This window comes from Vespa mandarinia, chromosome 1 (genome assembly GCF_050613455.1).
Source record: "Vespa mandarinia isolate Hongniang chromosome 1, ASM5061345v1, whole genome shotgun sequence".
Classification (NCBI taxonomy): domain Eukaryota; kingdom Metazoa; phylum Arthropoda; class Insecta; order Hymenoptera; family Vespidae; genus Vespa; species Vespa mandarinia.
Genome location: NC_140810.1, coordinates 9,862,501 through 9,885,000, shown reverse-complemented (window position 1 = coordinate 9,885,000; position 22,500 = coordinate 9,862,501). Strand labels below are relative to the sequence as shown.

Here is a 22,500-nt window from a genome sequence, read left to right as displayed (position 1 = left end):
TAATAATAATAATAATAATAATAATAATAATAATAATAATAATAATAATAATAATAATAATAATAATAATAATAATAATAATAATGCAATAATATATAAAATAAATAAAAATATACCTGGGTGGTGATCTTAATGGAGATCGATATCTGGGTAGTATTTCTCGATCTCGATCTCTATCACGATCTCTATCGCGTTCACGATCTCTTTCTCTATCTCTTTCTCTATCTCTTTCTCTATCTCTTTCTCTATCTCTTTCTCTTTCTCTATCTCGATCTCGATCTCTATCTCGATCTCGATCTCGATCTCGATCTCTGTCTCGCTCTCTATCTCTATCTCGAGGGATAGACAATCTGGGAGATTGACTTCGAGAATATGATCTAGATCTATAAATATATTAAATAAATACTTGTATTATACAAAATACGTTAATTCTAATGATAATATTGCATTAATTACCTGCTAATAGAGAAACTGCCACTTCTCGATCTACGTTTTGGGGTACGACTACGTGCTCTTAATGGCAATGGAGATCTTGATGATCTTCTTTTCGGAGGACTTCGTGATCTGCTTATACGACCCGGAAATGGTGATCTTCGACTAAAAGAACGTGACCTAGATCTGGTGTAACTACGAGATCTTGATCTTGTTCTACTTCTTCTTCTGTGCTTCCCAAGCCTCCTATCTCTTTCATCTTTTTCTCTAAGCATTCTCTCAAATGCTTCCAATGGATCATCAATAATACTAATTAATAATAAAAAAAATTATAATAGATTATAGATCTACAATATAAACGTTAAGTAAACTTTAACTTACCCAGGAGGATTTCCATTATGTACATTCCTCCCCAATCCTGGTGGTGGTGGCTGTATACCTCTATATCCAACTAAATAGACATTCATATAGTGATCATTAAAATAACAAATATAATAACATTTAATCACATGTAACAACATGTAGAGTAAATATATATTATATTATCTCTAATATTGCACTAACATATATGATGTAGTATTGCTTACTATGATGTAATCCACGGAGAGGTCTTGGTGGTCCGTTATAATTACGTGGTGGTTGAGATGGTCTGTATCCCTGTTGTTGATAAGGTGGTCTTTCATACCTTGGTGGACCATAATGAGAGCTTTGTTGATGAGGATACATTGGTATACGGTGAGTCATATATGGATCTGGTAGAAGTGGAGGATTATGAGGTTGTGCATTAGGTGGAGGTTGATTATAATTTGGTTGTGGTATGCGATCTTCTCCCGGTGGGAAAGGTAGTAGAGGTGGTTGATTTGCAGAAGAGGGAACATGTAAGTGGGGTTCATCGACCTATAATTGTAAACATTCCATATAAATATATTTCTATATTATAGTATAATATATAACAAAATAATAATGAAGTATTTCTATATATCAAACTTACAGTGGGAGTTCCAGGTCGATCTTCTGTTGACCTTCGCATTCCACTATCATAATGTATAGTGGATGAATAATGTCCGTCATCTGTTGACATGCCTTGATAAGTTTTTGAAGGAGGTTGGTTCATTACATGTGGTAATGTCGTTCCCTGAGATGAATAATCGCTGTGTTGAGAGTGCCTAGGTGATAAAGATCGTCTACGGCTCACTGTCCGTAAATTCTCCATCCTACGACCACGTTCTCCACTCCTATAATTTCCAGTAGAACCCAATCTTAAGAAAAACATGTTATATTATATTGCAATACTTTTTTATAACATTACTTGTATTTTTTTACAAACCTTTCACGATGACCATCCCTACTAAAACTTCTTCGTCTTTCTCTTGATTGTCTTTCTCCACTATAGTCATTGTCACGATCTTTTTTATCACGACTAGGAGGATTACTTCGTTCACGATCTCTTTCTGGTGAACTGCCAATAGCAGGAATTGGTAATAATGGTTCTGTTCCTGGTGGTGGTGGAACTTCTGCTTCTTCATCAGTTGTTAACTTTGTTACTGAATCACTTTGTAAATCTGATTCAGAATTTGACTCAGGAAGTGCTACAATAAAAAGAAATAATAAAAAATAAAATTATTAATATATAACAGAAATAAAAATAAATAATATTTATAAATATTACAGATTCCTAACACTTTAAACTGTTTATACTATTCTATTATGAATTTTACATTTAGTTAATTGAGGTTAGGTACAATAAAATATCAGCTGGTAAAATAAACTTTGACTTACACAATTACGCCACATTACATTGAGAGTCTACCAAAGAATCATTGATATAACATTATATACTCATGATTTTTTTATCACAACATATGAAAGTATATGACATTAAAAGTAGACTCGTTACGCACATCGATAATGGCGGCTGTCATTACTTTTGCGTAAGAATTAAAATTAAAGGATAACAAAATTTGGAAATAAATTTTTCTCCCTCATTGCTGTTTCTTATAATAATTATATTTTATAACGACATTTTTATACACAAAATTCTTTATGCATGATTTTAATGAAAGTTAAGTAACAAAATGAAGTGTAAATCTATAACATTCAGACTTTTAAATATTAATGTGTGTATAAATATTAATCTATTCATATGTTATTATATAATTACGTTTTATTTGTTTTTTTTTTTGGTAAAAAGAAAATATAAAATTAAAAAATATAAGATTTATAATAATTTGGAATAATGGTGTAGTAACTAATAGTATATTCATTTGAAAGTTTATTACTTGCATTTATTATTTAATGAATATCATGCAATAAAAATAATTGATTTCAACACATAAATACATAGAAAAAAGAAGTAGAATACTCACTTGTTGCGGTTTGTGGTTGTGCACTAGTGGATGGAAATTGTTGTGGCAAGGATTCAAAATTAGCAGATGGTTCAACATATTCTACCAATGTATTACCAACACTAGATGTTTGAACACTTTTAGCTTGGCTAGTGGCTTGTGGAGTAGGTTGTTGTATTTCAATTTTTGGTGGTTCTGGTTGCATTACTGACTGATTAATTGAAGCAGGTCTATATGTTTGTCTTTTAGCATATCCAGTTTCATTTTTAAAATTCATAACAGCATTACGTAAAAATCGATTTGGTATAAGTGTTTCTGGTGAAACATCTTTTTCATTACAATCTGGACATTCATGTTCTTCAGATTCTAATAAAAATGTTCGAATACCTGTTACATAAAATAATTAATATTAGAGAACAATATATATACTGTAGAATTCTACTTTATATTCATTAAAAAGATGAATTTACATTCGTCACAAAAAGAATTCCCACAACAGGGTATCATTACTGCATCAGTTAACAAATCCTTACAGATGTTACATAATAGATCTTCTGGTATTTCTAGCTTTTCTACAATAGGCTCAGGATCTTGAGAAAATGGTGGCTTTTCTTTTTTACCTTCTTTATATGCTTGACTAAAATAATTACAATAGTCATTATTTACAATGTTACAATGAATCTATTTCTTAATTAAAAACTTACTGATCAATAGCAGGAACAGCATATTGTCCTGTAGGTGTCATCATTGCACCTGGTACTAATGGACCTTCAACTGGTACCATAAAGCTCCTAGGAATTCCTGTACTCTTTTTAATTTCAATTGGCTCTTGATTTGTACCAAGAGGACAATTTTTTATCCAATGTCCAGGTTGATGACATTTATAACAACGATAATTTGTAGGTACATCTCCTGTCTGATTTGCACCACGTATTTTCATGTAACTAAAGAAACACAAACAGAAATATTTATTATCTATCAATAACAATAATAATAATAAAAAAAAACAATAACAATAACATTAAAATAGAATAAGTATAATATAAGAATATCATATATATTTAATAAATTTATCTAATAGAATATTTTTAATTGTTTTTATGTTATTTTAAATGTAAATGTATTAATTGTTTTAAATGTAAAAATATAGAGATGGGATTTTATATATATAATTGTTGAAAATTTCATATACATACTTTGATGGATCATAGTCTTGAGTCGATTGAGTCATCATAGCTCGAATTTTATCTTCTTCTGAACCATCAAGCCTAGTAAGATCTACAGCACGTCCCAAATTGGCTTCATCTTTTAAATTACTGAATGGGGGTGTTTCATTACGGTCCCAGGATCTTTTTTGCTGAATTGTCAATGGAACTCTAGCAACGATAAGGCTAGTATTCTTTGCTATTAATGCATTGTCATCTGTATAATCTAAAAATGAAATTCTTTTATAAATATGCTATTCTTTGCAAATTAATAATATATATAAAAAAATAAAGATAATACTAAAAAGAAATTGCCTTCTTTTGTTTGAGCATTGGTTATTTGTAGATCAAAATCAGTATTTTTTCCAATACGTTTCTGATGAAAAATAGCTTTCTTAAGATCTGCTACAGAAATATGAAGTCCATCAAAAGAAACAGTATCATAATCCAATGTAGACTTAAATTTATAATGGACTGACATCTTGGATGTTTAAGTATCCTATGAATATAAAATAAAAACAAAGAATTGAAATGCAAGTAATATATTTTTAGTACCTTTATAAATATTCCTATAAAAACATATATTGAATAATTTTTAGTTTATCTAAACAAAAATATATATAAAACAATATTTACATATTTTTCCTTTGCATATTTGAGAGGAAAGGAGGGTAACATATACACTTTATATATTTCTAACTGCATAAAAGTATAGAAACAAAATTGTTATAATAAGAAAACATGAAATAAAACTCGTAATCAATTTATACATTATACAAATAAAAATAAAGCTTTTTATATAGAATGTATATGAAACACAACGGATACAGACATACAGCACTATAGCATTTCATAATTCTATTAAAGGAACATTAAATTTAATAGGAAAAATTTTCGATATATCACATAAGATGCTAACTTATAAAACTCCGCTTTAATCTTTATATAGGTTAGATAATTATAATATAATCTCCATATGCATAAGAGATTATAAGACGAAATATACGTAAGCAATATTGTACGTTTATTAATTCTTATGAAGTGCGATTAAAAAAGCTCTGAATTACAAAAATTTATAAAAGATTACAATCACGCCACAAATACGTAAATTAGAATATTATGATGTTTTGATCAAAGATGGACAAACACAATATACATTTCAAGTATCTATATAGAAGATTACTATACTAAAATAACAAAATGATGATGAAATATATAGTAAACTATAATATATTACCTTAAATCAAATTTGTGTTCACATTACGAACACAACAATACAATGCGAACACCACAAACGCGAAGTGAATAATTCGACCGTACCTGGTAAGGGTTGAAAATATTCAGTTTATAGACGGCACAATCGGTATCGCCTTAGGTGCTAATATTACTAATAAATTTATCTCAAACGCTTTTTTCGTTGAATTTCTATCTGCTTTATATAAACTTGTAAAAAAAAATCATTTTAATGAAATGAAATTTCATTATAAATTATTAATTATTTCACGTCGTTGCTGAGTATTTCCGTCTGGTGAATTATATATTACAACTAAATTTCCCTAGTTTTCAAGAGAGAAAAAAAAAGAAAGGAAAGCAATTGCACTTTCAAGTAATTTTTAGCTCATACTTCTATGGAAAGATGTTGTGATGCTCTATGTGAAAGTGATACGGATTTGTAATCTTATTAATATCTGAGAGATGGCGTTGCTGTTGCGTTACAACCTTTATCGTGCGCGGTAAATTTTTAGGGTCATTACAAATTACAAATGTACATACTGTGTGTGACTTTTTCACATTTTAAAAATTTGCTGAATGGAATTTACACTTTTATTTATTATTAACAAATAAAAAAGAAGTATGACCATTTTGGATTTTATAAATATATAAATATTATGATCAATATTTTTAGTATCATGATCTAATTTATCTTTTATGTGATTAGATATCTTACGTAATTCTATAATTTTATTGTAATGTGAGATAAAACACGCTACCGTCTAGTAAATACATAATCTTATTAAATTTCCCTATAAGCATATGTTATATGTATACATACATATACGTATTTATAGGGAACATTTTGTATTATTATACTTCGCTATATTTCATATATGTAATATGAGATTTAAGATAATCAATATTATCAATTAAGATAATTGATTAAGAAAGAAAGAAAGAAAGCAATCTTTTCTAAAAATAGGTAACTTAGAATTAAAAGAAACAATGAAACCTACTTCAAGTGCAAAAAAGAACAAAGTAACTTGTGACAACATTGTGATCTAAAGATTATAAATCGACTACTCGATTCTAGTATAAGAAACGAAATAACCAATAATAGATAAGTTCTACTGAATGTTGATTGAATAATATTGTCCAATCAAAACTAATATATATTTTATATGTTACGATTTGTATTATACGTATTTTTATATATATATTTAGGTATGAACTATCTAATTTAAAATAAAAATTTTGAAAAATTCAATAAGATTCTATTTTACAAGTTGTATTTATTAAAAAAATATCACAAAATAATGTCTAAATATTGTGATATATTGCCTCAAATACAAAAAGCTGACTTGAATTTAAAAATGATATTAGATGAAATATCAAAGATGAGAGGTAATTTCTTATAAAAATGTATACCAAAATGGTTTTATATATATATATATATATATATATATATATAGATATATATATTTAAAGTATTTAAATAATATTATATTGCAGTTAAGTGTGCCCAAATGCAGTTAGAAATTTTATGTCTGTATAAACCGCAATGTTTACAAATACTTGAAATGTTGAAAACATTAGAACATAATCAAAATCCTTTTATTGAATTACCATTTATACAAGAAACGCATTTATTATCCGAAAATACATCATAAGTTATTTAAACTTATTATGTTAATTTAAACATATTAAATAGTAATAGATATTCTTCATTATTCAATTTATTCACATTCAAATTGTTCTTTATGTTTATATTAATTATAAATTACAAGAAATAGAATATTGTTTAAATATATTATATTCAAATTATAGAATATACATGTGAAATATCAATGCAAGCATAAATGTATTCATATCATTCAAAATGAATGCAAATAATGCATAAAAATATAATCTATACTTTTAATTTGTGTTTAAACATTTATAATTATAGATATTAATGTATTTTTGTGTTCGTTATTGATAAAAGTTTGATAATAAATTTAAAAAACAAAAAAATTTGTGTTGTATTATAGAATAAATCTTAATTTTTCGTGATATATATAAACAAAAATATATATATTGAAATCACAAACAAAATTTAGAATGTTTTTCTTGTAATCCCATTTAATATTAATATTTGCGATTCATATCGCTGGTAAGGATATATTGTAAAAGAGTTCTATACAGATTATATTGATTACTATATTTAACACGTTGCCGCAAATGACGGCTACAGCCGTCCGATTTTTAGCGAAATGTAGGCAAATGACAGCTATAACTGTGTTGCACATGACGACTGACGCTCAATTTCATATTGCTGTCATAAACAATTAAAAAAAAGATGTGTTTTTAAGCACAATCGTCAAATTAATTTATATAATAATATTATATAATAATTTATGCGACAATGTGTTAATGATGAAAAGATAGCCTTTTGTACATTTAATATTATATCATTAATTTTGTCTTCATCCAAATCAATCATAAAGACTTTGACCATATTGATAAAATATAACATATCAACCCCGAAGAGCTAAGAAAAAATTCTACTATGATCATTTATTAGTAAAAACATTGATAAATCAGAAAATCATATCTTTATTACCTAGTCTTATTATTATCTTCTACATTTTTCTATGACATTTTCTATAGTTATTACTGTCATCTTTCATATATCTAAAAAATGTTTCATGAAATTTGTTGGCAAAATGTATATATACTAAAAACTGAATGTTTTAAATAATAATTAAAGGAAATTCTATTGTTATAAATATCAAATACACCAATATGTATTCATAGAACTTAATTAGCACTATATCTGCAAATATATCATTTTTAACAGTAATACTAGAAAATTGAAAAATAGCTATAAATATCTTGAGGCTTTTTTGCAAAGAGTTTTTATATAATTATATAAATATAATCGAATAATGATAATGACAATTGGTTTTTGAAACATTGAATCATAATAAATGATACAATAAACATGTTTACAAACATATGTCTGATGTTTTAACAATATTTAAATCTATATATTGATTTAAATCTATATATTAATTTAAATCTATATATTGATTTAAATGGCATAGCTAATTGGTTCGGAGAAAGCCATTGATCGAAGCGTTTTAAATTGCTGTGTAGCATTTATTTTTCATCATCGATTACGATTTTGCTAAAAAATACTTAGATCGCTTCATTTCGCAGTCAGTAATGACATGTTAATTGTTCGTCGCTGATTTTTGATGCAGAAGTGTGTCAGCTATTTCTTTCATGGTCAATCTCGGATCCTGTTTAATCAATGATTTTAAAATATCACTATCGAGTTCAGTAGATCGTAGATTTCGAATACTATGAAATAAGTCAAAATCATCTCTAGCAAATTTTCTGAACCAATATCGCCACTCATTTGCTTTCAAAATATTCCCATATACGTGACAAATTTTTTTTGTCGTAATTGTGTTAAATCCCAATTGGAAATAATACAACAAGCAATGGCGTTTATACCCCTCTGTAAGTTGGTAATCTGCCATTTTGTTTAGTGATAATAAAAACTTTTTTTTCACAAAATAGTAAATCCGCAATCTGCTTCATAATATACAACAACAATATGTCTTCAATGTCAGAAACTTAAATCGAACTTAAGCTCATTTATTTATTAACATTTTCGCTTCGAGTGACAATATCGAATTATCAGTGATATTTACTATTCACGGAAATTTTCACAACGTATCGAAGCGAAAAAGTTAAAAAATTTTTAAATGTATATACATATATTTAAGGTGAATTTTTTCGCTTGTTTATCTTTTTTCTATCGATCCTTTAAACATATTTCCATAAGTCTAAATTCTTGGTATAATGAAGTTTATATAAATTTATTGAAACAATTTTTTATTTTAAATTAAACTATAAATTTATAATGATTTTACAATTTAAAATCTACCCAAAGAGTCGAATCATTAGAGGAAAACAAATGCAACTGATTCGGATAGAAGCATATTCATAACCTTCAAATACTATAATATATTCTGGGCAAAATTCCGGAACTGGATATAGTTGCCACAAAAGTTTTGTGTAAATTGTATTTTTTTTATTTTAAATTTGTTATGAATGTGAATATAAATAACATAATAAATTTGATTCTGTATTTAATCTTAAACGACTGTTGCTACCATTTACATTTATAATAAAAGGTTTAATGGAGTTTTCAATAGAAGACAAATGCTACAGCCAAATATTTTGTTATTTGTTCATTCATTCTTCATTGTATCTACATCTTGTACGTTTATCTTATAAATATATTAATTTGAATTTATTATAAAAAGTCTTGGGTAAGTTATTAAGTAAAACTTTCGCAAATTTAATATTTTTTTAGAAAATCCTTATTGGCTTGCTATTGGTTGTTCAAAAGCTATAAGTTTATTTTATTACTTCCCCTTAAAAATAGCAAATAAACATGAAAATGCCTTTCAATAAATAATGTTTCTTTAATGTGAATAATAAACAATGTATAATTAACAGAAAATTTCTTTATAAACTTCCTTGCATAAAAAAGTGGATATTGTTTCTCTTATTTTGTAATAATGAAAAATTAAGAAAGTTACGCTCATTCTGAACTCTTGACTTAAAATAATATTTACAGTAAAAATTGCTTTTGAGATTGGAAGAAAATATTTTAATATTAGTAGTCACAAATATTAAATATGTAACGTTAAGATTATAAGGACAAAAAATAACGGCGTTGGAAAGTAATAATGAATTATATAAGAACCGCTAAAAATTATTTCTTAAATTTTAACAAAACAAATACAATAATTTATTTTATTGTATTTTTTTGTTAATTTTAATATATAAAATAATATAAAATTATATAAAAATTTGTTAATAATATGATATATTTGATGAGAAAGATAAACGAAATGGCGCTTTAGTTTCTTATAGATGTCGAGAGTGGTACTAGATAAATGAAACGAGTGAAAATTAACCAATCAGCTTATAGAATTTGAGTGTTATTACTATATTGGCAACACTGCTCAAACCATCGAGATCATTTGGAACGAAATAGCAATTCAGTTCAGCTTGAACGGGTGGCAGATGCAGTTGTACTGGCTGCTCGCGAGTATTTTCATTCCAAATCATTAAGAACGCTTTTAATTCTTCGTAGATTTTTGATAATACTTTTTTATTTTATAGAGTTATCCCGTTTCAGGCTGGACTTCGAGTACGGATCATAACGAGACGTTGATAATCCCGAGTATCGAGGTAAGTGCCAGCTCAGTTTCACTAGCCTATCGTTATAATATGGTCGCGTATCCTATCTTTTTCTTTTCCTTTTCTTCTGTCTCGTCAACAACGCTAACCAAAGAACGATTCTAGCCGATGGTGATCTCTCCGATGGGTGGCCTACCAGGAGGTTATTTCCGGCTTACATTGTCTTTTGTTTCCGCGTTGCGTGACCATATCTCCACAACATTTACGCGGTTTAATCCCGCAATTATTTCCTGACCGCCTTTTTAATACGGCTTCTTTTAAGCCGGGCATAGGCAGGGTAGATGTATGCGAGATATGCACCCACTAGGGATCTTTGGTCATTGCGGAGGAATGGAAACATAGAAAACATGTATTCTCTGTTTTGGCGTCCGATGCAAAACTGGCACGTGGAATGAGAGGTAGAATAATTAAGTTCTACACCATTTCACACTATTTTTCCTAACCTCGGCGAATCGTATTGTTTCTATAGGAGGTGCATCTAATCTGGTGCTTTTTTCTATAACCTAATGAAAGGTAATAACTTTTGTTATTGCATGATAAAAATCATTGTCAGTGGCTCGTTATGTATATCCTTTCGAGAGGATTTTTCGTATTCGAATTTTCAGGTTTTTTAGCATCAAAGAAGAAACAAGGTGCCAGTCGGAAAGCATGCTGCATAATCTTCGAGGATTCAGTTGGAGGAAAACGGATCATCATGCTTATATACAATGGCTTTCGGGGGATCGGTGACGATTCGGATCACCCATCCCCTTTTCCGGATAAATAAAAAAAGAACATTCTGGTTGTATGTTCTTCGTATAAGTCACGATTTTAGCGCGAGTTGGTTGGAATCTAATATACGACGATCCTACAAACAGAATTGGTCACATGTATGTTTTTATAATTGATTCAAATTGGGCCCGGGCCCAACCCCACTCCGGGGGTGGGTCACCTTTGCAGCAACCTCCACGTGGTGTGACCTGGGAAGTTTATGTATTTCGTGCTTTGTTCATTTGAACAAACGAACAGACGTAAACTTGCAAATGGCTGACATTATAAATAACATCTAGTATTTTCATATTCAGTCAAATGTTTTTCTCTAACAATTTGTTGAATACCTGACACGCAATTTCTGTCGCTATTTTGGAAAAAATATCACTAATCGTATAATAAAACATTTTTCTTTATTATATACAGTTCTATTATCAATAAAAATATTGATTATTTACTTATAATTGTTCGAATTTATTATTTATAAACGATCAATCGTTCTATTTTTTAATTTTAGTATTGCGCAATATGTTCATTAGTAATATCATTACTTCCGTCAACATCCAAACACTAACATTTTTTGTAGTTCATTCCTGTAGTTAGTATTTAATTCCAAATTATTTACATTGTAATTTCAATAACGTATAATTTATTATCCAGCGATATATAAAAAATTGTTTTAAATGTTATATATACTCATTCTTTTGTTTCTTTTGACATCGAAATATTAACATTAGCAGCTAAAGCTTTTACTTTCCTGTTACTACGACACATTTTTAAAATCTTTGGTTTATATCGAATAACACGTAATGTAAGTTGTCTAAATTGCTTGTGTGTATATAGTAATTTGGACATCAAAAGTGTTTTTATGTTGTATATATATTTTTTTCAATTTGCTTTAACTTCCATCTGAACAATGATATTCGCTTCAACAGCGTGTTTTGTTTTTTCTTAGTTTATAGATTGTCGTATAAATTTGTCGATTTAGGTCTAAGTTCTATTATTTCATTTGATAAATTTAATTCTCAAAGATATAATAACGATGATTTCACATTCTAGTTTCCATCGTCCTTCAAAATTTCGATTTCCTGACTATGCTGAAATTCTTAGCAAAATAATATAATAAAATTACAAAAATATATATAAAGTAATAATAAGATAAATAGAAATAAATTACCATAATATTTTTGACTTCTTGTTCTCTTAAAATATTAATATTCATAGGTGTTAATTTCATACTTGGCATAATATCTTGTCTAAGTTTTCTATATTTATAACCTATTGTAACATAATCAAAGTCTAAAATGCAACATATTGTCATTTCTTTTAATTCATCATCGTTTAATATATTTCTGTTGAGCGATGGTAAAGCAATTTTTCAAGTTATAAACATGTTCGAATTTCCTGGAAAATAATGCGAGGGGACTTTTATTCCCGATGAGCATCCAAGGATGCAGCAAGTTTTAACCATCAAAAATTATACGATTTACAATATTTTTTTATCTTTTACGTTGTATAATAATTAAATTAACTTTTAACTTCAATAGAAGATTCAAATACATATACTTAACTACTTACTTAATGTTACTATTTTTGTTCGTGTATGAAAATATAAATGAAAAGATTTAATACGCCATTATTATACATATATGATGAAGATCGTGTGAACACAAAACTCGTGTAAATGAAAGAGTGGTACGTGAAAGTTTGACAAGTAAACCAATCTAGTTGTTTAGCTCTAAACTGACGTCATTTTAAAAGATTTTCATATAATAAATTTGATGTATAAAATATTGTAAATAGGACTAGGTTTAATTATCAATACATTTACTTTTCCTTTTTTCCTATTTAGTTTCTTTAAAATTTTTTTAATTTAAATATAATGAACATCAAAATACGAACAGAAAAACAATTTAATTTAAGTGATTAGATATACAATAATATATATGTTAAACAATCATTTAAAAAACAGTTCATAATATAAATAATAAATAAGTTCATAATGTTTTAATTTTATTATAGTTGAATTGAATCTAGGTTTTGGTTTCATCTTTAATATTAAACTAATCGGTTATTTTTAGAAAATTAAAAATAATTAAACAATAATATTTATATAGATTTTTAGATATTCGTAAAATTTATAATTATCATTGTCAATAACTCTTATGCATATTAAAGAAGTATTCAAATATGAATCTAGATAAAAACAACAGATGTCAAAAGAAGTACTCATATTTCAGGTATAGCGATTTAGTCTAACAATCTTCTGATTATTAAATGTTTTATTAACAATTTTAAGAAAATAAATCAAATTGGAGTAAGAAAATAATTTCATATTGTTATTAAAAACTTATAATACATCGATTGGTGTTAGATATGTTTATGAATTTATTGATTGTTTATGAATAAAGTGATTATTTATGATTATGCTTAAGAAGGACAAACGTTACGCAAATTTATAATAATATATAATAAACTTGATATCTGCGTAAATTTGTCAAAATTTATATATATTTAAATAATAATTATATATATAAGTATGTATATATACATACATATATAATATGTAATAATATATATATATATATTTATTTATTTATTTATTTTATAATTTTAATTATAATTGTATTATTGCAAATATTTAATATTTAATGTAATATGTGATAGATTCGATTAAATATAAAATCAATTATATTTTTTAAGGGATCGTGAAAAATAATTTAATTAATTAACTTTAATTTGTGATAGTTTATAGCTATGAGGAAGTAAAAGAATGTTTAGTATATCCAATGATCAAAGTATTATTGCTTAGAAAACTTGAGATGTTAAATAATGTTAAAATCAGTATAGTCGATGAAATATACAGATATGATAGAAAAGAACAAGATGGCAGCTAACCCATGGGAAAAAGAATATGTCTAATATAAATGTATAATCATTTGTACAAGTTTAACATCTTTCTTTAGACGTTCATAATAAGTAAAAATCATATTTAATTTTACTAATGTATTGGATTTTCTCGATATAGTCCTCATTTTTTCAAAGATATTAAAATCTTAGCATTAGCATCGTTAAAAATAGTAATGCATACATTCTGGTGGAACGTTAAAGGTAATGGGTCTTCTGCTTGAAAAAGTAACAGCAAATACAATGATTGTTATGGATTCTTTTGCATTACCTGTTGAAGAGACAGAAATAAGGGTAATGCACAAGTTCAAGCATATGAATATATAACTGCATATATAGAAACTGCAAAACAGTTGAAATCAAGAGAATATAATGTTTTTGTTTTTATTAACATATTAAAATATCCGTATAGGTCGGCAAACAAAAGAATGCTATTGGCTGATATTATAGTCATCCAGGTTATGGATGTGGGTTGTCTGATATTGATGTATCTACACAAATGCTTAGTCAAAATTTTCAAAAACCATTTGTTGCTGTTGTAATTGATCCTGTGCGAACTATTTCTGCGGATAAAGTTTGCTTAGGAGCATTTATAACTTATCTAAAAATACATTGAGAAAGTCATATAGAATCATAAATTATAATATATTTTATCATAATGTATTAATATCAAAATAATTTGTACTATATTAATGTTAATGACTATTCTTAATTTGGAAGGATATAAGCCTGCTAATGAGGAACCATCAAAATATCAAATAATACCTTTAAATAAAATCGAAGACTTTGATGTATATTGTAAACAATATTAGTCGTTAGAAGTATCATATTTCAAATCGTCATTAGATAGACGATTGCTAGATTCTTTATGGTATAAATACTAGGTGGTTGTGATTTTTCATGTCTTATTATGACACAAGCATGTATTCAAAGATATATACATATACTTTAAAAATTTAATGAAACAAAAATATATTTTATTTTCACATTTTGATTTGCTTGAAAGTATATATAGTGATGTATAGGCTTTTAATCCATACATCACTATCACTTGAGCACATTTTTAAGTTAACCCGGACTTCAGGATTTTCCAAAACCAAATAAACAGGGGAGCTATTTAATAAGTCCCTTGCTATTAACAATAGGTTCCGTATAAAAATATAAAAAGGACATTATTGCTAATTATCTGTGTGGCAGTAGTTATTGAATTTACAAATAAAATTAATCAAACTAAAACACTATATTCTTAATCAAATAAAATTCTGAAAAATTTCTCGATTCCAATTTCCTGGCATTTAGTAAAAGTAATGGGAATTCATTAACTCGTTTATTAGATACTAAAGTAATTTATTTATTTTTATGACGATGAAAAAAATATAGATATAACTTTACTTGAATTCATTCAATTTATTGATTTACAATGTTTATAATACATTACCTAAACATAGCATAAGAAGCAATGATGAAAATCGTCCTACAAATTACGCGTATGCCATATGATAATTATTATCGATATCAGTATTATTGGTATTTATATTTTTCACCATTATAATAATAATAATAATAATAATAATAATAATAATAATTATTTTTATATAAATTTTTATTCATCAAAAAAATATTAGAACGAAATTTATTTATTAGTTAAATATAACTACTATACTATTTTAATATTTATTAACTTTTGTATTGCCAAAAATACGAGTTATTAGTATTTTATTTACTCAAATGATGTTTTTTATCTTTATTATTGAATTTGTACTGATATTTATTAGAATATACTACAATTATCAGTGATAATGAAGGAATCTTGCTGCATTTATGTGCAGTAATTTTGTTATACAATAAAACATTAAATTATTTCAATAGTTACGCACTTTTGTAAATTACATTATTAGTTTGTAGTGCGGTTTGATTTTTTAATATTCTGATCGCTGTAAAGCGTATTTATGCTTTTGTACTTTACGGGTGAAAAATTAATATTTGGAATGTAGTAATATCGAACGCGTTCTTCTATAAAAACGTTACAGCTTTCATTTTTATTATATCCATATGAAATATACATAATATACTTTTAGTAGGTCATTTAAGCATCACTGTTTGCAAAAATATTAAAATTCTAGATATAAGACATTCTTATGTATTATATATATTACTGTAACAAATACAATAATTTAAAATTATAATAAAATTTAGAAATGTTATTATATTTTAGAAAAAAAAAAAACTAATATTTTCAAATTGCATCACTTTTGTAGTCATGACGCGATATAATCCATGTAATTTTTTAATAGACTTATGTATACATAAATATGTTTATGTTGTTTAATCAATTTTCATTGAAATAATAATTGGTAACCTACGCCTGAAAGTTCTTTCTAATAAACACTTTTATTTAGAAACAATAAGTAGAAAATGAAACAATTATTAAGGTTTAATAATATAAATATTTAGAAGATTTAAAAAAGATTATTTGTGTGTCTTCAAATTTTTTGATATAGCAAACATTATAGAAGCAATCTTTGTAATAATAATTTGTTGTAATATATTATATATCTAATACATAAATGCAGACAAGCTTATATATGGTTAAATAATGGTAACGAAAATCAATATTTAATGGTTTTGAATTCGAAAAATGAAATTAATTTTAAGTGAACATACTACTATATAAAATACTTGCACTAGATTTATTAATAACATTTATTTTTTTGGATCCAATGTAAAAAAACTCTTAAATAAATTGGTAAAATACAGAACCATGCACGATGACCCGTGCAGGAAAGTCTAATAACATTATTTATTTTTAATTCCTACTTCTATTTTATTGTACACATATATAAAAATCCATTGTATATTATATATGTTCAGTGTGTAAACATGAATTTTATGTTACAGCAACACAATAAAAAATAAGCAATGACGAATTACGATAAGGTTTACTTGCAATTAGTATAAATTTCACGTGTACAAATGTGTGGCAATTTTAAACCGTAAAGAAAATAATTCAACTGAATAAAAAAGGTCCATAGAGTTTAATAAGATTATTAATCATTTGTAATTACGACATAAAGCGTATGGAATCATAAATATGATGTAAGTAATATACAGTTTTTTAAAGATCAAATTTCCAATTGCATTATGACAATCTCTAAAGTTTCAATTCTGTTATTTTATTAACACCCATGACAGTATTATTCTGGAAATTTAGATTTTTAAAATTGATCTTCTACACATTATTAGTCACACCCATTTTGTGGGTAGATTATTTCATGAGATTATAATAGCGAGTTGTGTACATTATCGTAGTTATTAAACTACTGAATTTCACTGTAATAAAAGATTCCCATTCCTTCTATCTTATTATGTATATTATTACTCAAATGTTCTAATGTATATACAGAAAGTATAATTGTATCAATTATTTTTACATATATGAGTACATATCGAATAAATGTTTGTTAAGTAAGTATTATCTGATGTTTTGATTGCTCATTAACGCATGGTTTTCAATTTGTTATCCTAGTAATGATCATATATAGTAAAAAATCAATATTTATGTGAATTGAGAACTATGCGTAGTTCTTTGTTCTATTTTTAAACAACTATAATTTGAGCTACTATTTTTATTTGTTTACCAAGATTTTATTTTTTCGATTCATTTATATATTTCAGATACATATGAATATTTTTCAAAAACAATCATATTTTATTCTATATAGTAAGATTAATGGAAGGGAAATCTTTTCCTATCGATGTAAAATCCATTGGTACATTATCAATAGTCACGGCTGTACATTATACGTATGAAGTTACTTCGTACTGAAATTTTTTTAGAAACGTATAAAATCCGAATGATACAAAAAGTAGATCATATGAGTTTTAGAATGAATAACAGTCATATAAAATGCGCATCTATGAATATCTCTACCAGAAGTAACCACTTAAAAAATTTTTTAACTTTTCCTATACTATTGTTCTTTCAATTATTTGGATTTAAAAATATTTATATGATCATTATTCGTTATTATTTTCTAGAATAGTAGTTTATAGTTTATATACTGCATTAATAATATTTACATGAATTTAAGCAATATTCTACATCAGAGACGTGCAAATTTTGGATTGAAGAAGAAATAATTCTCTTATTACTGCTTATTGATTATTCCTGTTTAAATATGTTTACTCTTTTGGCATCTTCAAATATTATAATGCACAATCTAGATTAAACAGTAATATCGTAATTATTATAATGTAATAATAGTAAACAAACTGAGGAAAGTATTGGTATGATGAAAGCAAGAATTTGTTTAGAAAAATAAAAAAGAATGGGGATAAGGGTAATAAACCTTACGTATCAATTTTGAACGTCTCTGTTGTACATGGAGTACAAAAGCATGAAAAATCATTAATTTAATAAGTATTTATATGCATATAAATGTGTAATAATTTAATATGCATTTATATGCATATTGAAAAACTTCTTATTTTTGGAGCAACTACACAAGAATGTATCATAAATTTCGGGTTAGAAAAATAAAATTGACAGATAGAAATGTTAACCATTCTGTAAATTGAAAAAATCGATTACATGAGCGAAGTGTATGTGTTAGTCATTTCATCAGTTAATTCATACATAAAAAATTATATTTTTAGCTTATAAATAATAAACGTTATTATTTTCAATCGAATAGAAAATACTTATTAATTAAAAAACTAACTATGTAAAGATATTTGGAAGTCAATATTACTCTGTGTTATGCAAAAATGACTAAATATATTGATTATTTTATTTGAAATGTAAACTTTTTAAGACAAGAAATTTCTACAAGCTTAATATTTTTATTATTTAACTGCATTCTATATAGCTCTACTTTTTAATATAAGTATAATTATTTAGCAAATTTTTGAAATCATCTTTATAATTTCAATAAGAATACAAATCACAAGAAGACAAAACGAAGCTATATCAACTCTAAAAACAGCATCACATTCATTCGTACAACGTTTCATGTTGTACATGAGTAAAATATATATTATAATTTATTATAATGAATAGTACACAATGCTTTAAATGTTATAAAATACAGAATATGAATATATTTTCTCTGTCTCTTGAATATGTTTGAACTTGACATAGCACTTGCAGAAAACGACGTATATGTTAAGCTTAGGATTATAATTTATAAATATTTTCTTTAGAGTGTTTTCAAATTGCTCTGTTGAACATTAGGTTACACAAACGTTATTGTACCGGAAGACCATCTTGTTATAAGATCGTAAGAATAGTAAAATATTTTAATGGGTATTTCTATGTAATTCTGCATTTCTAAAATCAGAGGAAATTTGATTGATTATATATACTATATTATATTATATTATACTATACTATATTATGTGTTATACTATATATTCCATAAAAATAAGTAATAATAAAAAGATAACATTCTTATTAATATTTAGAGATGCAAAATTAACTCTAGAAATTAAAAATATTAACAGATTTCACGCAAAATGTAACTTTATTATTACTTTCAAAAACCTGCTCACATATAATGGCACCGTATTAATATTTTATTTGCTTATTTGGTTATTTCATTCAGATCTATTACCAAAAAAGTATATTGTATTATAATTAAAATTTCAATAAGAATTTTTAATTTATAATTTACTAATTGTTACTAAACACCAATTTTATTGTAGAAAATATGAGGATGCAAATGACTGTGATGCTTTGGAAACAAACTGTAAAAATTAACATCGAAATCAAATAAAACTAATAGTAGCACACATTTACATAAATTAAGATGTATAATAATAGAATATTGTTGCTACTATGATCATTTTTATTAGCCTTTTAAAATTTATTAAAGCAATATAAAATTAATTTATTATTATGTCGCTTAATTAAAATTTATACATAAAAATGTCATATAAATGAATAAAAAAGAAAAGTTACATAAATTCAAGTTATTTCTATATTAAAATGAAAAAATGGTATAACTATTTTATACTATCATTAATGTTAATGTTACCAATTTCTAAAGGAATGTCCTACAGAAATATATTTTAGATATAATTTGAAAGTAATTACAAAATACACATTATTATATAATTAAATTGGTATATATAACATTAGAAAATTGTGTTTATTTATATATCATGATACTGCACTGAATTTTGCAAAAATATCAATATACTGAATGAATGAGTTTAATTGCAAGCAAAGGATTATTATATAATCACAGTAATACAGCCATTTGTTACCTCGTATTTCACAGAAAAAATGCTTAGTATTAAATGTATAAATATCTATCGACATGAATTATATTTAATACATACAACTTCTTTATATTTTAAGAAAAACGTAGAAATGACAAATACTATCATTCCTCATCTAAGCAGTTTTATGATATTTCGATAGACAGGAATATAAATTTTCATATACACATAACACAGTAAACATAATAAAAAACATTTTACATTGAATCATGAATGTGTTGCTGTCTGGTTCATTATAAAATAAATATTCAATGATTGTATAAACATTGGACACAATAAATTTGCAAATAAATATACCTAATCTCAGATTAATATTGTTACACGATAGATAACATGATAATTTAATGTTAAAATTACAAGAAAATAAAAATGCTACAAATTTATAGCAAGTAATTTTTAGTTTTACATAACATAAATTCGGTAAATTTGATCATGAAATTTCTTTTTTAAGTATTCCATACTACTATTTTACAGAATTTATTATTATACAATATTCTAATGATTATGTACTTTTTACCTGGAGTGTGCAGATAATTCTTCCTCTATATTAAAAAACAATCTGCTTTCTATTATACATGTTTTGCACATGAAATAACAGGCAATTTATAAATGTCCAACTAGTTCATAAATAAATATCACAATATGGTTTTATTCCAATTTTTTTTAGGACAGTAGAAGAATCATTCGCACAAAACAGAGTATGTAACGTTTGCATTTGCATTATTGTATTTTGTCAAAAATATATTGTTTAATTTTGTCTGCCCTATTGTTGGTTTTTTTGTCCAATATATAAGAAATGTATAAAGATAGTAATTTATATATTTTATCAAAAATGACATATTCCAAAGTTTAAATGCAGCTGAAAATTTGAAGAATGGATTAATTGCGCATTGTATTTTTACATCACACATACGTGAAAATAGATTATTCATGAAATGCTATTTATTGTGTCACATACGCATATTTTTAGCGTATATAAAGCTTAGAAAATAAATCAGCATTAAATAGGTATTATATTTTCAACAGTAAGAATTACTATGATAGATAAATATAATAGAAATTACAATATAATTTGCAAATATTTTGTATCTATGTATATGAAAAGAAATAAAAATAAAAATAAAAATAAAAATAAAAGAAAAATGCAACTCTTGAATACAAAGAGTATATATATTTCTATATCATAAAAATTATATTATATTATGTAAGATGTGAAATACAAAAATTACAAATTATCAGAATATTGTAAATTATATAATTTAACTGCATTTTCTGATATTATTGGTGGTTTTTTATAGTATTCTGATATATACAAGACAAGAAAAAGTGAAGATTATTGAAACCAACAAATGGGACAGTAGTATATAAATATTCAACTGTTTTTCTTAATACACAATATCAGTTATTCATTTATTTTGTTACTTTCCTATTATCCTATTTTGTAGCTAAATTTGTTGTTTTCATCAATATAATTTATGCTTTTATTAATTATATTTTACTTATTATTTGTTATAAGTAAAATAGTATATAGTAATTGTTTATTATATTCATAAATGTATTCAGGAATAATTTTCCTAGAATTTTCAACTTGACGCGACCGTAATTTTCCTTATAAAATGCAAAATAAAGTATTATATTTATATTTGTTATATATTTTTGTAATGCTGCAAATTTTTTAAATATTTTGCATGAAAATGATGTAATATCTTAAACATAAAAACCTTGAAAAAAATCCGATCTCGAAAAGCTGACAATTAGCATTCTTTATAAGTAATCTATGAATAATTTGTCTGTTCTTTAATATTTATTCTAAGTTAACAATTATGCGTATATTTCACATGTATATGCAATTACATAACATTAATAATGCTAATATTGATTTTAAAAAATCCAAATCTTTACATTATAAATATATGAATTATAACTTTTTACATTTTGAAACTATTGTACTTATAAAGAATGCACTGGGTAAACGCAATAATAATGCATTATTATAGTGCTAAATTGATTGAATCGCAAATGGTATTTTACAAATGATGTCATGGTATATACGGTCCAAAAAGAACTAAACATTAGCCACTATAGAAAAAATATTATAT

General features: G+C 25.5%; 3 protein-coding genes, 2 long non-coding RNA genes and 1 pseudogene across 13 annotated transcripts in view; 3 read left to right on the top strand and 3 right to left on the bottom strand.

The window, feature by feature from the left end:
- LOC118446131 (uncharacterized) overlaps nt 1-5,529 on the bottom strand; it is a 16,703-nt gene extending 11,174 nt beyond the window's left edge. The window contains exons 1-12 of one of the 3 annotated variants that reach the window (XM_035876436.2): nt 5,220-5,529; nt 4,298-4,481; nt 3,974-4,208; nt 3,482-3,721; nt 3,248-3,414; nt 2,799-3,164; nt 1,760-2,021; nt 1,424-1,691; nt 1,020-1,329; nt 814-883; nt 457-741; nt 117-383 (exon numbers count right to left, since the gene is read on the bottom strand). In XM_035876436.2, the coding sequence (XP_035732329.1) occupies nt 117-383; nt 457-741; nt 814-883; nt 1,020-1,329; nt 1,424-1,691; nt 1,760-2,021; nt 2,799-3,164; nt 3,248-3,414; nt 3,482-3,721; nt 3,974-4,208; nt 4,298-4,463 (2,636 nt within the window). In that variant the 5' untranslated portion in view covers nt 4,464-4,481; nt 5,220-5,529. The remainder of the gene's footprint in view (nt 1-116; nt 384-456; nt 742-813; nt 884-1,019; nt 1,330-1,423; nt 1,692-1,759; nt 2,022-2,798; nt 3,165-3,247; nt 3,415-3,481; nt 3,722-3,973; nt 4,209-4,297; nt 4,482-5,219) is intronic. The other 2 variants (XM_035876437.2, XM_035876438.2) reach the window with 2 other exon arrangements.
- Nucleotides 5,530-6,072: 543 nt separating this feature from the next.
- Nucleotides 6,073-6,891, top strand: LOC118446138 (uncharacterized). Of its 2 annotated transcripts, XM_085655721.1 has the most exons (3): nt 6,121-6,179; nt 6,422-6,601; nt 6,710-6,891. In XM_085655721.1, exons 2-3 carry the CDS (start codon nt 6,514-6,516, stop codon nt 6,865-6,867), a joined length of 246 nt encoding a protein of 81 aa, XP_085511847.1. In that variant the 5' UTR covers nt 6,121-6,179; nt 6,422-6,513; the 3' UTR covers nt 6,868-6,891. The 2 variants fall into 2 exon arrangements, with proteins under 2 accessions (XP_035732343.1, XP_085511847.1); XM_035876450.2 differs by having other exon boundaries at nt 6,073-6,601.
- Nucleotides 6,892-10,281: 3,390 nt separating this feature from the next.
- LOC146873295 (uncharacterized) lies at nt 10,282-11,676 on the top strand. Its single transcript, XR_014981930.1, has 3 exons — nt 10,282-10,860; nt 10,932-10,975; nt 11,068-11,676. It is a non-coding gene; the product is annotated as an uncharacterized LOC146873295 (long non-coding RNA).
- A 16-nt stretch (nt 11,677-11,692) lies between these two features.
- Nucleotides 11,693-13,053, bottom strand: LOC118446139 (uncharacterized). Of its 2 annotated transcripts, XR_004839495.2 has the most exons (3): nt 12,791-13,047; nt 12,390-12,616; nt 11,698-12,317 (listed from the first exon to the last, which is right to left on the bottom strand). It is a non-coding gene; the product is annotated as an uncharacterized LOC118446139 (long non-coding RNA). The 2 variants fall into 2 exon arrangements; XR_004839494.2 differs by having other exon boundaries at nt 11,693-12,317; nt 12,390-13,053.
- Nucleotides 13,054-14,139: 1,086 nt separating this feature from the next.
- On the top strand, nt 14,140-15,631 carry LOC146873294 (COP9 signalosome complex subunit 5 pseudogene; annotated as a pseudogene).
- A 151-nt stretch (nt 15,632-15,782) lies between these two features.
- Nucleotides 15,783-22,500, bottom strand: part of unk (RING finger protein unk) — a 21,148-nt gene continuing 14,430 nt past the window's right edge. For 4 of the 5 annotated variants that reach the window (XM_035876504.2, XM_035876506.2, XM_035876507.2 and 1 more), the window contains exon 12: nt 15,783-22,500. This exon is cut by the window's right edge and continues 2,326 nt beyond it. The gene's annotated coding sequence lies outside the window, so the exon portion shown is untranslated. The other variant, XM_035876503.2, reaches the window with a different exon arrangement.

What these genes read in the sequence shown, in the direction of transcription:
- LOC118446138 (XM_035876450.2), top strand. Translation starts at nt 6,514, where the DNA reads ATGTCTAAATATTGTGATATATTGCCTCAAATACAAAAAGCTGACTTG. An exon ending in TGAAATATCAAAGATGAGAG is followed by an intron (nt 6,602 to 6,709) that starts GTAATTTCTTAT and finishes ATTATATTGCAG; the next exon opens with TTAAGTGTGCCCAAATGCAG.